This window comes from Hippopotamus amphibius, chromosome 3, assembly GCF_030028045.1.
Source record: "Hippopotamus amphibius kiboko isolate mHipAmp2 chromosome 3, mHipAmp2.hap2, whole genome shotgun sequence".
Classification (NCBI taxonomy): Eukaryota; Metazoa; Chordata; class Mammalia; order Artiodactyla; family Hippopotamidae; genus Hippopotamus; species Hippopotamus amphibius.
The window spans coordinates 161,125,693-161,140,430 of record NC_080188.1 but is presented as its reverse complement, the minus strand read 5'-3'; the positions used below and the strand labels follow the sequence as shown (position 1 = coordinate 161,140,430).

Sequence of the window (14,738 nt, the reverse complement as noted above, 5' to 3'; positions counted from 1 at the left end):
TTGGAACGAGAACTTTGTAAAGTGCTATACAAGTGTCAGATATTATTAGTAAACCTGAGTTTGGCATAAGGGGATTGTGTCAGTGTCTTAGGAAGTAAACTTTGTCTTAACCAGGGTTCTCCCCCAAAGCAGAGACTCAGCAGGGGCTTGTGTGCAGGGACCCACATTCTGGAAGTGACCCATGGGATCAGCCAGTTCAAGGGAGCTGGTTCCTGCTGTGCACAGCTGGGGCTCAGCATCTCCTAGGAGCCCTGCAGAGTGGGCCTCAGGCTGTGGGATTGGTCTACTGGCTCCAGCCCTGTTGGTGGCAGCTTGCTCTGGGGAGGTTAAGTCCTTGCACTCGCCTTTGGGAATGCCTCAGAACGGCTCAGAGCAGCTCGCGTGGCAGAGGAGCCGAGGGAAGAGAGATGAGTCTGGCACTGAGAGATGACACCGCATGTGCTGGGCCCACAGACTGTGAAATGGAGCATAAAAAATGATGCGACACATCGCGGGATCAAGGCACTGATCACATTTGATGTTCTGGACGGAGGCCTGCAGGGTCAGCCTCTGCCTGGACAATTTGCCCACTGGCCTGGGGCAGCCTGCCTGCCTCTCCAGAGAAGTCTGTGCAGCTCCAGGCCTGCTTGAGCGAGGTCTTCGTGGCCTGGAAGCCACCATCCTCCAGAAGCCCCTTAGGAGCTAACAGAGCCCCGGCAGGCCATGCTTTTTGGAGCCTGGGGCTTTGAAAAGCAGCCTTTTGAAGAAAGCCAGTGTAAAGGGAGACGCTGATTTACTCTTAGTTTTTCCCCTGGAATCTAATGAGGTGGGAAGCAGCCCTTCTGGAGCAGACACCTGAAGGATGTGAGGTGTCTGAGTCTGGAGGTCACCCGCCCAGGCTGGGACCTGAGGAGGACGCCCTCTGACCACCCCACCTCTAGGAGCTGGCTTGCTGGCTCCTCTGCCTGCTCTTCTGTGGGCCAGTCAGCTCCCTCACTCTCCCCTCTGGGACATTCAATACTTAGTGGTTCTATCTTCCCAATGGAGAAGCAGGTTCCCTGTTCCAGGGCCTGTTCCCTGCCTTTAAAACTTTAAGCCTTTTCATCCCTGTTATGGGCAGAGAGGCAGCTCCATGTCACCTGTGCGGGAGGGCTGGGCAGCTGCCAGCCAGGAGCACAGAGAGGGAGAGGTGAGCACTGTGGGTGTGGGAAACACCAGGCAGGAGGAGCTGGCTGTACATCCCCTGGGAGATGGTGGAGGGGCTGCGCCTTGCAGGAGGAACTCAGATTTGGGGAAGGACTTCATGAATTACACCAATATCAACAACACTCCAATGCACAGGGTACCTACTGTAGGCCAGAAGATGAGCATCGCCTCTGAGAGGTTGAACTTGAACCTGTGTGATTAAGAACCCAGCCCCCCTCCACTCTCCCACTGTCTTTCCTTCACCTTCGCTTCTCCTGGGTAAAGGCCATAGCTCCTTACTTCCTTCCTCATTCTAAAGTGGTGCATGACCTCTCCACTGCACCTGGGGTCCTCCGCTGGGAGGAGGCATGTCCTCAGCGGCTGGCGTAGCTGGTGCAGCTCTGTCCCTCAGGTCTGCTGAAGAGTTTCCTGGGATGCAGGACTTTCAGTATAAAATCCAGGAAGTCCAGAAAGGTTGGCCACCCTAGATGAGTGTCTGTGCTTTCGTGTTTGGGGGGAGACAATCTCATCAACAGGCAATTGCAGCAAAGCAGGTGGATACTAAGCTATAGGAGACCCCAGAAGGGAAGGGTTCCTGGCAGAGGTGCATCCAAGCTGAGTCTTGTAAGGAGGATGTAAACCTTTAAAGCAAAGAAGGCATGACAAGCAAAGGTGGGAGAAGGGGTAAATGGGGCAGCAGTCTTTGGACTCCAAGGATCTATGTCTCTCTGAGTCCTGTAGATACGAAGGATGCAAACACTCAGGCGAGCCTGCATCCCCATCCCTGAGCTGCACCCACCCTGAGTGGAGCCTGTTTGGGGTGCCCAGGTTTTTGTGTGCTCTGACAAGGGCTGACCTGGAATCTTGAAATGACAGACATTCTGACTAACAGAAGACTCTTGCTGGGGTGTAGGGGGTGGTCTTTGAAGCGCAGGGCAGGGAATGGGGCAGAATTGCCCCAGGAGTGGGGATCCTAAGACCCTGAGGGAAAACTGTGCTGTGATGGCGGCGAGGGGAGGAGAGAGGAGTGGGGGAAACAGTGGTCCTGGGAAGTCCCCAGGGACCTGAGTTTGGAGACCTTGCCCACCCTGCAGAGACGGGGCTCTAAGGAATGGACGCGTAGGCCACCCACTGCTTGGTGATGCGGGAAGTGGGTGGCACGTAAGTAAAGGAAGTTATCTCTCGGGGGTTCCCGAGGACTTGTAACCATTTGTGTTCATTCACACATCATCAGTTTGGGGACAAAACGTCCCAGTACAGACTACCTTGGCCACATGAACAACTTCCTGAGTTCTAGGCTAAAGAGTCCTGTCTGATAAGTTCTAGACCCATTCCTCTTGGGTGGCCAGCAAGCTCCCTGCTTCTTGAGTGGGACCCAGGAGTTCAGTGTTAGTCTGGACACACCAAAGAGTAAAGCGAAGGTCAAACCTGGTCCTCAGAAAGGATCTGGATGAGTCCTCCCTGACTGGTAAGGCATGGGTGGTGTTCCTCAAAGTATATCTGGGCCCAAGTGTATCACAATCTCCTGCGGAGCTCATTACAAATGCAGTTCCCAGGCCATGTTCTAGAAATACTAAATCATAAGTCCTGGGGGTGGGACATAGGAACTAGCATTTTGAACAGCCACCCTAGGAGATTCTTCTGCTTAATGTAAAAATTCTCTCTTGGGGGTAGCTGCTATTTGTTTAAATAAAAGACAAAGTTTTATATAAAATGTATCTCTACTGTAAAACTTCCAGGATTTCTCAACCTTGGCACAATTGACATTTTGAATCACATAATTCTTTGTTGTGAGGGACTGTCCTGCACATTATAGGATGTTTAACAACATCCCCGGACACTAGATACCAGTAGCATCCAACAGTTGTAACAACCAAAAATTTAAACACGCTCCAGACACTGCCAAATGTCCTTTAAGGGAAAAACCCTGCCCTCAAAAGGGATTTGCTAATGAAATCAGACCTGAGCCCAGTGTGTTGTGTGTGCTTCACCATCCTTGGAACGACCTCCAGGCCTGGGCACCTCCAGGCCAATGCCCACACCAGACCCCGGCCCTCCTCACCACCCTCCAGCTGCAGACGGGCTGAAGCCAGTTCACACCGTCACTCTCCTGGTTGTGGCGTAAAGCCAGGCCCTTTAATAGCTCCCCTGCCTGTTCTCCACCCTCCACCTAACGCTCCCCATTTCCGCCACATCTCACGGATGCTCCTGCTGCCCAGCCCCCTCACAGGCCGGGGAGACAGAAAGCAGGCCAGCAGTGACAAGTGGTGCTGATGAGGCTCTAAGCAGAGGGCAGGCGTGGAAGAATTCTCCTTTTGTGAAAACAGGAAGTTTATCTTGGTGCTTACTCTAAAGTACACATGGTCATGGTAGAAAACCTGGCAAGTGCAGAACAATATAAAGAAGACATAAAGGTCACTCGTAATTCCTACGCCCACACAGGCTGTGTTGACACCTAGGAGGCATCCCCCCTCAGCTACTCCTACCTCCCTGGCGGGTGTGCGGGCAGGATACCTGGGTGGATGGGACACTTGACCGAGGGCAATAAAGGGCATTCAGTGTTCCAGGTTAAACGTCTGCTTTATTCAGACCCGGTGACCAGAGGCCCCGGCAGACTGTCTTGCAGGAGATTTTGCATCTGAGTGTCTCCCTGCCTCACCCTCCCAAGAACGTGCTCCTGCAGATCAGAACTCGTCCTTTATGTCAAAATGGGGCTGGTCTTCAGGCTTGAAGTTCAGGTTGGGGCTGCCGTCCTCATTGAGGATTCTTCGGGCCGTGTAGCCGACGATGGGATACTTGGCTTTGTACACTTTGGTGAAGACGTCATCCAGGGATTCCAGCTCCTCGGCCGTGAGGCCCGTCTGGGGGAGCAAAGCCCAAGAAGTACAGGGGTGGGAATGAGTGAACAGTGCTTGGCAAGGCCTCGCGCCATCCCTGCCCTGCCCCCACTTTCCTCTCCCCACGTCCCTAAGGCAAGAGAAAAAATAGCTCAAAAGCCAGATCAGGTACCATTTTTTAGAGACAACGCTGTGTCTGCACGTGTGTTGGGGGGTGATGTGGGGCGGGCAACGGCTGCATCAGGTTTCGCGGTTTGACTGATGTAGGAATTAAAGACACCAGAGAACTCCCAGCCGGGTGGGTGTGGGGACCGCTCGTCGTGGGGGGTGCTCTGCGTGGTCTGCAACCACTTCCTCTGCCCAATTAATCTCACAGCTCTCTACAGCCTCTCATTATAGATTTATACACCCCCCCCACTCAGTAGTTTCTTCATGTTTCTATAATGTTGCAGTTTAAGAGTTTGACTCATCTGAGCACAACTGCGGTGAATGCCAGCCTTTCTGCGGGGATTATTTAGACCCTGAAATCGTTTCTGTTAATGCTATTTTCTCCTTCACAGAAGTCTGAGCAGGGGGAGACTCGGCTTCTCCAGCCTGTTCATCCCCGGAACTACCAAGAGTGGCCTGGAAAGTGGGTCTCAGAGACTAACAGCAACTTTATCAGAGGCTGGAGGTGGCGGGTGCAGACTGGAAGGGGGATGGGCTGCCAGAGCAGGCGGGAGCCAAACTGTGAAGATCACTGAGCTTGATCACACGGTCACAAGACTTGACTCCGCAGGCAGTGGGGAGCCACGGAAGGTTTTTGAGCAGGAGGGGCACAGTAAGAGATCTACTTTAAGAAAACAACTGGCGACCACACTGAACAGTCTGGAATGTTACCAGGTTACTTGGGAAGTTCTGCTATTGCTCCGAGGTGGGGGGGTGGGGAAGGCCACAGCCAAGGAGGTGGGGCCCTTTGACAGAGGCTCATAATTGGGCTCACAGTGTCGTGGGTGAGGTCTGCAGGATCCAGGGACATCCTGGCCACCCCTCTGGTGGAGTCCTTCCCGGTCAAGGCGTTATAGGGGGCTCCTCGACCATAAAACTCTGCAGTGGGGAGGAAGGAAGAGCAGGTGAGAGGATGTGCACAGCGCAGCCAAGAGCCTGTGCACCGCGGGGGGCGAGGGCTTCTGAGACCCCTTCCAATCCTGGAAAGGCTCCAGCCGGGGCGACAGCAGTGAGCATGGAAAGTCCAATAAGCTGCCCGCAGCCATCTGACTGGATTCCGCTAATTCAGAATGTGGAATAAGTCACACATGCTGGGCTGAGGGGTGATTTTTTAAAAAAAAATACAGAATGAAAATAATCTCTTAAAAATATTTAAAATGTAAACAAGAAAAATGTCTTCCTAAATGTTCATGGAAGCCAAGTCTATTTCCATACATCTTTTGTTTGGTATCAAATAAAAAATGAACCATTACAAGACTGCTTCCACGATATCAGCTGTAGTTTCCCTTAGGGGAAGCATGAGATGGCATTAAAATGTTCTGTAATATTCTATGATCTCAGCCCTTTGCTCAGTAATACTTTTCCTTTCACCACTTTAACCAGGGCACATCATCCAGTTTGACTTTGATTCTACAGGCAACAGGAAGCCATGGAAGACTTGAGCTGGAGCATGATACTATTAGAAAAACTCTGTTGAAGTACAGCACTGACAAAGATTGTGAACTCAGGGACTTCCCTGCAGAGTGGTTAAGACTGCACTTCCACTGCAGGGGGGCGTGGGGTTCGATCCCAGCCAGGCAAAGTGAGATCCTGCGTGTAGTGCGGCCAAAAAGAAAAAAAAAGTTGTAAACTCAATCTGTGGGGAAAGGACTTGCCCAGCGTTCCCTCCCTTCTCTCACACCTCCAGCGCCCACTCTGACGGCCACGCTCCCCCGAGGTAAGGATTCATAAGGCCAAGCCACTTACCCTTTCCAGAAGTGACATCAAACACCACCCCCTTGACTGCCATGTAGATGGGCTGATCTTCCTAGAAAGCAGGAGAGAAGCTGTGAGGAGGAGGCAAAGAGCCCAGCTCCTCCAGCTCAAGTTAGTAAAATTAAAATCTCTTCCCATCATGGGCTTTGCGGAGGGCGGAAGTTGTGGTTACAAAGCAGCCCTCTAGAAGCCAGTCCTTGGGGAGCTCGCCCTACCTGCACAATGGCATGCCCACTCACTAAAACCTGAAGAAGTTAAAGCATCATGACAAGCCTATGGCAATACCTTTCTTTAAATTGCGAACTGAAGCAACTCTATACAGATAAAAATTCAAAAGAATATTAAATGAATTACCTAAACAGTCCACATTGCCTTTCATCTTCATCAATGTACATACATGGGTGCAATCAGTATGAATGATCTATTTTATATTTTGTTTCTTATGGGTAATATTAGTTCATATAAACATTTTCATGTATTGAAATAACCAAAACAGCTGTCACTTAGACAGCTCTATCTTATTTCAGTGACACTGTGTACCTGTTCCTTAGCTATTCTTCTATTTTGGGGATTTGGGTCATTTCCAATTTCTTAGAACTATAAACGGCAGCATTACGAATATCTTTCTACAAGTGACTTTCTAATTTGTTGAGTTATTTCCTTGAAGCCTATTTCAATATATTGAATATAAGTAGATGAACAATGTAATCGTTTTATATTTCACCGGTGTGTCCTTCAAAAAGTCATTTGTGGTGCTAGCAATACACAAGCAATACTGTTTTCTTGCAGTTCCTTGGGCTTTACACTTTATTTTTGGCTATATTCGTGGGTATACGAAGGGAAAGATAGAAAAAAATGTTATTCTCAAGCGACAGATAAGGAGTCTGGAGGAATTTTAAGTTAAAATCAGAAGGGGCCTTGAAGATAATCTATCTAACACTTTCATTTTACAGATGCACCTTCATCATCCAGGCCTGGGGAGATTATGAGACCTGCCCAGAGACACAGAGCAAATCAGAGGGACAGTAGTTTCTGGAACCTGGAGCCCGGGAAGCCAAGGCTCAGTGCCTTCCCTGTCCTGCCCCACCAACAGGCACACAGCACGAGGACAGTGCAGTGTCCTGGGAAATGCATTCAAAAGACCCAGGGGCACGAGGAAAGACACAGGGAGTGGGTCGGAGGTACCCAGGCGTTAGGGAACCAGGGGAGCCGCCTGCATCAACGAGGCGGGGCCTTTATCTCTCCTCCGGGTCTTGGGCTTGCTTTACCTTCCTCCCTGCCTGTGGCCAAGCAGGGCCAGGAGACAGTGCCACGCAAGCTTCCATGACAAAGGGGTACAAGAGCAGTGGGGCAGAGGAAGGAGGGCCTCTTCCACACCTGGGAGAGCCCTGGCGCCTGGGTGCAGGCAGGAAGATGGGAACTCCCGGGCCTCCAACACCCTCAGACCCTGCACCAGAGGCTGGGGACAGAGCAGAAGTTCCTCACTGGTGACCCTTCTCAAAAAAGAGGGAAACTACTATAGATGTTTTTTCCTGCAGAAATACCTGGGCACTCCAATAGTCTAAGGCCATGTTTTCCTAACTGCAATTGGCATTGGTAACATATTAGTGGGTCATGGAATCAATTCAGTGATTTATCAACAGATTTTTTTAAAAAAATGAAATAGGAAAAAAAAAGGTTCAAAATAGAACAGAGGCTAGAAAACATCAGAGGGCATCATACATAGTAAGAGTGAGCACAGTTTCATGGCACTTTTGCTTCAGTTGTGTGTGTGTGTGTGTGTGTGTGTGTGTGTGTGTGTACACCAGGGTAGGATGCAAAATACATTCCTCAACACAGCCAAAACGTCTGCAAGCCGTCATTTTGTCGTATAATTAGAGAGGGAGGTTTCACCTCTTTGCTCACCTGCTTCCATCCAGTGGCCTTCACTGTCTGTTTACTCTTTATCGTCTGTCCAGAATGATTCTTTCCGAGGAATTACAGTCCTACCCTTCACTATTGTTGTTTTAGAAAAGCAGAAAACAAGTGTTACCCCATCCCCCCTCAGCACAGGTTCCAGGGAGAGCTGGTGACTGAGCACAGACAAATTCCATTTACAAAGAATAACCCCGAAGCCTAGAGGGCCCTTGGGCAAGCTCAAGGTCCAGGGTCGCCCTAAATAAACTCAGACGCTCAACAACATATCTGGTCATCCTTGCCCTCTAAAATCTTCCTCTTAGCTGAACCGATGTACCTCCGAACAGGTCACTGCCTGGAGTGATGGAAAGGGAGACTCTTGGTGGCTCACTTTCTTTGTATAAACCAGAGGAAGTACAGCCTCGTCCACCTCTTTTGCTCACTAGCTGTGTAACCTTGGACAAGGTACTCAACCTCCTTATGTCTCCTTCCTCACATGAAAAATGAGATGATAATAATAGCTCCTTCCTCATGGGTCATCATTAAAGGAGTTAATGCTTTAAAGTGGTTAGGACAGTGCGTGGCAGGGTTGGCTCTATACTGTTTGCTAAATACAGGCATCTGGTCCCAGGCCCAGACGTCGTGCTGAGGGTGTGGGGGCACGCGGGGGGGGGGACGGTGGTGTGACTCTCACTGCATTTGGTAACCTACGGTGCAATTAAGGCAGAAAACATATTTTCTGAGGGTAGCCAAAATCAGTTTTGCACTTGGAGGGTGTAGGATGACATTCCCTCAGGACCATGAAGTCACTCTGGCCTCCCTCCCCCAAAGCTAACTGCTTCATGACATCTGCTTTCCTTAATAAACCCATCCGCCCCCCACCCCTTTCCTCTACCGCTAAGGCAGGGGAAAATATCGTTCACATGCCACTGGCTCATCTCCACTGGGGAAAATTCTGCAGGTTCCAGACTCTGACATACAGGCTGCAACAGCAGCAGTGAAGAGGGTACACACCTCTCCCCCCCGGTCCCGGCACACGTTGATTTCCCGAGGAAGAACAATGCCCAAACTCATGAATGGCTTGTGATTTATGCTGCTTTTCTGTTCTAAAAGCTCAACATGAGGGTAAGGCATGCAAGAATATTATTTTGATCATATTGCCTGGGCTGGGCCCTCAGCCACATGGGCTGGCTACTAGAGGCCTGTAATTCAGGACAATTAATATGTTTCAGGTGTGATCAAAGGGAGGGCGAAGAAATGTACATTTTCTGAGAATCTAGGGTGCTAGGTTCTCTCCATATGTTATACATGTTTACTTATACTAACATTTGTCACTTAGGTCCGTTTTTACAATGACCTTGTGAAGAAGGGATTACTATTACATGTTTTGTAAATGAAGAAACTGAGGCTTAGAGTTTAAATAACTTGCCAACAGTTTCTCGGCTGGTAAATAAATTGCTGGAATTCAGACTCACACCTGTTTGATTCTAAAGCCCTTCCCACGACATTCATTCTTGTGGAAAACCTGAACGCCAATCTTTGACCTATAATTTGTAAACAGGGAAGCCCCGCTATAAGAACAGCTGATATGACATGGCAAAAGCTGCCGATGAAAGTATGTGATCAATATCTCTAGTTATAAGGGCAGCTGAAGAAATCAAGGACAACAGGGAGGCCCTCTGGAGCACATGTGACCTTTCTCAACCTACTTTCATTTTTGTTCAACATGTTTACTCTGTGAGCTATGGGTTACCTACAGGAGAGGTGCCTAAAATGACCTCCTCTGTGCAAGCTTTACTAGAATTCCTGGGAGAATGGGCTTTCAAGACGCACTGAGGAGGCTGGATTTCAGCAGGTATTCCAAGAGGACTAACTCATGCTGGAAGCACACGGGTAGCTATCTTCACACGCCCACATGGGAATGATTCAGGGAGCCACGCTGTGGGTCACTCTGATAACCTAAACTTCCCCAAAGGGATAAAGCAGCACGGGGCCTCGTGCAGTAGATCCAGAACACAGTGGGTTCTGTGAAAGACACCAGCTGCCAGGACACCTGTCTTTCATGATTTCCAACCCGAAGCGTCCACTGAAGAGACCATGAAGTTCCCTGCCCGGGTGTGCGAGCTCTCACCACAAGCCAGAGAGCAGAATGTGGGAGAGGTGGGTCTGCCTTGGCTCTCATCCAAAAGGATTATAACAGAAATGAGAATTCACAGCTAGATGTTTCAGAATGACTTGTTACACAAGGTCCACAGTCCCATAGCAGAATCTCGTGGGGGTCGAACTTGTTTTGGAATTCAGAATTTGTGGGATTTTAGAAAGGTGTTATGGGGCACGTGCCAGAACACCTACAGGGGGTCTGAGACAGCACCCCATCATCATCTATATCGATATTTCCACAGTAAAGCAGAACCATGGATATTCACACTAAGTAGGATAAAGACTACAGGTAGACTTGTGTAGCTGCAACACAGTTCCATCACCAAAGGCGTTCAGATCAGGCAGAGTTTTGCTGTCAAATGACTTATTTAAAAAAAAAACAAAAACTTTCTGGGACTTCCCTGGCAGTCCAGTGGTTAAGAATCTGAGCTCCAATGCAGGGGGCACAGGTTCGATACCTGATCGGGGAACTAAGATTCCCGTATGAAGCACGGTGCGGCCAACGGAAAAAACAAAAAACCAGCTTTTCAGAGCTTATTCAATTTCTGGATTGCATAAGAGGATTATGGACCTGTTATAGTGCCTCTTGTTTGTATCTTTAATGATAAGCTAATAAAAATAACAGTAGCTAAGATTGATTAAGGCTTACCACGCTAAGACTACGCCAGGCCCATGCTAAGCACGTTGCATGTCACCATCTCATTTAGTCCTCACAAAACCCCCACACAGAGGAGGAACTCTTATTATAGCCATTATGATGGTCAGTTTTATCTGTCAACTTGGATAGGCGACGGCATCCAGTTATTTAGCACTTATCTAGGTATTGCTGTGAAGGTATTTGGTAGATGTGATTAACATCTATAATCAGTTGACTTTGTGTAAAGGAGATTATCCTGGATAATCTAGGTGAGTCCGATCGATCGCCGTCAGTTGAAAGGCCTTAAAAACGGAAGGGAGGTTTCCCTGGGGAAGAAGAAACTCCGCCAGTGGGCTGTAGCATCTGCTCCTGCCAAGGGTTTCTGGCCTGCCCTTCCTGAGAGCCTGCCCTATGCCTTTCAGACTTACCTAGCCAGCCTGCATGATCACGTAAGTCAATTGCTGCAATTAAAAAAATATATATATATATTTAATTTTTTTTTTTTTTACTGGTTCTGTTTCTGGTGGAACCCTGACTGGTAACAAGCACCACATATGAAAAAAGAAAACTGAGTCTCCAAGAGGTTTTAGCTACTTGCCCAAAGGGACTCAAACCCAGATATGATTCAAAGGTATAATGCTCTAACTGTACTATTTGTATAATATATTCTACAAATGGTAATACTTCTAAGAGTGAAAGGCTGTGCTATTAAATAATCATCCCAGGACAACAGGCATAAACCAGAATCATCTAGGGCAAACCTCAGCACAGGGCAGCTCTAACCAGCTGCACTCAGCTGTCTCTCTCCTCTCTTACTCTCTCTGCCTACAGACATCCTCTGGGCTCCACACCCCAAACAATTCTCTCCTTAACCCTTTTCCATCTCAAGCTTCCCTCTCTTCTTCCCGCAGCTGAGTATCAATCAATAACATCAGCATGAAAAAACTAAGGGTCCCTTCCCAGTCCTTATCCTGAACTCTGGATGTGGTTGCTACATGTAATCTCCACTTAGAACTCTCTTTTCCCCTGGGTTCTGTGCTGGGGTCCCCAAGAGCACCCCCACATTTGGAGAGTCACAAGGTCTCATAGAACTTAGCATGCAGTTGTATTCAGAGCCAGGATTTATTACAGTGATGTTGCAAGGGTCCACAGCTGGGTCATAGGGGAAAGGACGCAGGTGGATTCTAGAGGAATCTACCTATGGACTTCCTTATGTTGTCTCCCTCCCACGAGGGGGCCACACAGAGCACATTCTTTCCCTGGCAATAAAATGCAGCAACACATGTGTGACGTTTCTGCCCAGGGAAGCCCATGAGATTCAGAGCCCAAGGTTTTTAATGTGGCCTGGCCATGCAGGCCCTCTCTGCCTATCAGTGTTCAACATGAACACACAGTTTGTACAGAGGCCAGACTGGGGATTCCCTGGTGGTGCAGTGGTTAAGTATCCACCTGCCAATGCAGGGGACATGGATTCGATCCCTGGTCCGGGAAGATCTCACATGCCACAGAGCAACTAAGCCTGTGCACCACAACTACTGAACCCTGCACATGGGCTGCAGCTACTGAGCCCGCATGCTGAAGCTACTGAAGCAGGTGTGCCTAGAGCCCATGTTCTGCAACAACAGAAGCCACTACACTGAAAAGGCCACACACTGCAATGAAGAGTAGCCCCTGCTCGCCACAACTAGAGAAAGCCCTTGCGCAGAAACGAAGATGCAACGCAGTTGAAAAAAAGCCCAGACTGAGCCACCTTTATCTGTCAGGGAAGTGTGGAACATCCTGGAAATCCAGACACCAGTCAAGGCTTTTCTAAGGACAGTGGGCCTGTTATGTTACTCTTTTCTGCACAGATGCCCTGACCGGGTACCATCTGGCTTCCTGCTGCTCCAAAAAAATGGTGTCCCTTAACATCCAGTCACATCCCTGTCTTCTTCCTTCTGTGTTCTCAATGGCTCAGGCTTCTAACCAACCTCTCTTTACAGTGATGCCCAAGCTAGCACCACTGTCGAAGGCCCAGGTTTTTAAGTCCCTCTTGTGAACCTTGTCCAACTAAGGCTACTTAACTTGGGAGTTAGGGAACCCACACCAAAGGGGTTTAACAAGAGAATATTAGGTTCCTTCCTTGTTCTACCACTAACTGGTGGCATGCCTCAGTGTCCTCACCTGTAAAAGCAGAAGGTTGATTGCTATCAACTCTGAAATGCTGTAGTTCCCTGATTCCCCCACGAAACTGGTCCCCCCACCTCCTGATCTAATATCTTCTCATGTACAGCATCCTGTCCCCACACTCCACAGCCATCACACTGGGCCCCACCAACCCCATTGGTCAGGTGACTGTGAGGAGTATCCTAGACACGTCCAGACTGCTGACTGATGTGGGCGCGTCTCGGGGTGGGGGTCATCTGTGTCTCCAACCTCCGATCTACCCCTCTGCCCTCTCCCCCAGCTCTGGCTCAGCCTCAAGAGCACAGGCCCTAAAAGGCAGTGCGAGGAGTCGACTGCAGCGGAGGCCTGGGAAATGGAGGCAGGAAGACGAAGTGCAGGGACAGTCCGGATCACTCCTGGGCTTGCCCCCAGTCCCGCCTAACCCAGGGAGCAGGCCTCGCTTCGCTCTCTCCCTCGCCTGCCACTGCCCCAGGGAGCAGGCAGAAGTGTCCGTCCCCAGCTGATGCTCACACTGAAAACAAAAAGGTTCTGAGGTTCGTGCACAGACCGCCAGATGCGTCTCAAGAAAACAGCTCACCGGAAGAGAGGGAGAAGCGCGGGGTGGGGTGCTCTGGCTTGGGAAGGGGGAAGGGGGAAGCAGGGTGCCCCGACTGCTGGGGACACCCCCCTGGCGCCCAGGCGGCGACCCAGGCCCGGAAAGAGGAGCCAGGCGGGCCTCGCGCCCAGCTCAGAGCCGGGGCGCCGGGAGGGGGCGCTCTCCGCGGCCCGCGCCTCGCCCCCCGCCCCCGCCCCCCACGCCCCGAGGCCTCCCCTCGGCGCCGCGACCTCCCGGGACGCCGGAGTCCGCCCGTCCCTGGGCCCGTGCGTCCCCCGCTCACCTCCTCCCCGCCGTAGCGGGCCAGCTCCTCCTCCGTGAAGAGCCGCACCGGGGGGCCGTGCTCGGCGGGGCGCGGCGCCTGCCCGGCCCCGGCTGCGGGGAGCCCCGCGGCCAGCGCCAGGCCCAGGGCCAGCGCGGCCAGCCAAGGCAGCCGCCGCCCGGGCGCGGGGCCCGCCATGGTGAGCGCGCGGAGCCGGGCCTGGGGCGGCCTGGGCGGCGGAGCCCCGCGCGCGCCCGCCCGCCCCGCGGCCCCGGAACCCCGCCCCGCGCGCGCCCGCCCCGCGGCCAGGGGCCCGAGCGGGACCCCACGCCTTCCTCGCGCGGCGGGGCGCGCTCGGTCGCCCGAACCCCGAAGCCGGAAACCTGGAGTTAGGATTTTTTTTGTGTGCTCCCGACTCCAAACTACGGCCTGAAAGTTTCGCCAAAGAGTAGCGTATGTCACAGCAGTTGCTTGATTAGATACAGAATTGACACAGCGAACATTCCAGCACCTAGGAAGGTATATTTATAACCTAGGACCCCAACTTTATTAATTCACTTTTACTTTTGGCTGATTTTTCTTCCCAGTTGTGTTTAAATTTCGGGCCCCCAAAGGATTCTTGCAAAGGGTAGGGCACAAGACATGCACTGAAATAATAGCTAACATTTGTGCAAGGATTTCTTCATTGATTTATTCAGCAAATACTTTTTGAGCGTCTGCATGCATCAGGTCACTGGAGACACAGCGCTAAACAAGAGAGATCCAGGCCCAATGGAACTTACATTATATGGGCGAAAGAGACAAGAAGTAAGATACGTAAGTAGTATGTTAGATGGTGATGAATGCTAGGGAGCGAAGAAGTGGGCAAAGGAATAGAGAGCATTGGGAGTTGCGATTTTAAATAGGCTGACCGCACTGAGAAGGCAATATTTGTATAAACATGTACAGGAGGTGAGGGAGGTAACCCGGGGAAGGGCAATCCCTGCGAAGGGAAAACTCCTGCTTAAATACTGAGGAAGGAGAGTGCCATGCTTGTTGGAGGAACAGCAAGGAAGGAAA

At 50.7% G+C, this 14,738-nt stretch overlaps 1 protein-coding gene across 1 annotated transcript; it reads right to left on the bottom strand.

Moving 5' to 3' along the window:
• Positions 1-3,460: 3,460 nt before the first annotated feature.
• NENF (neudesin neurotrophic factor) lies at positions 3,461-13,919 on the bottom strand. Its single transcript, XM_057728911.1, has 4 exons — positions 13,701-13,919; positions 5,955-6,015; positions 4,984-5,087; positions 3,461-4,025 (listed from the first exon to the last, which is right to left on the bottom strand). Exons 1-4 carry the CDS (start codon positions 13,875-13,877, stop codon positions 3,849-3,851), a joined length of 519 nt encoding a protein of 172 aa, XP_057584894.1. The 5' UTR covers positions 13,878-13,919; the 3' UTR covers positions 3,461-3,848.
• Positions 13,920-14,738: the final 819 nt, after the last annotated feature.

What these genes read in the sequence shown, in the direction of transcription:
- NENF (XM_057728911.1), bottom strand. Translation starts at nt 13,877, where the DNA reads ATGGCGGGCCCCGCGCCCGGGCGGCGGCTGCCTTGGCTGGCCGCGCTG. An exon ending in TGATGTCACTTCTGGAAAGG is followed by an intron (nt 5,088 to 5,954) that starts GTAAGTGGCTTG and finishes TCCCCACTGCAG; the next exon opens with AGTTTTATGGTCGAGGAGCC. An exon ending in CAGACCTCACCCACGACACT is followed by an intron (nt 4,026 to 4,983) that starts GTGAGCCCAATT and finishes TTGCTCCCCCAG; the next exon opens with ACGGGCCTCACGGCCGAGGA.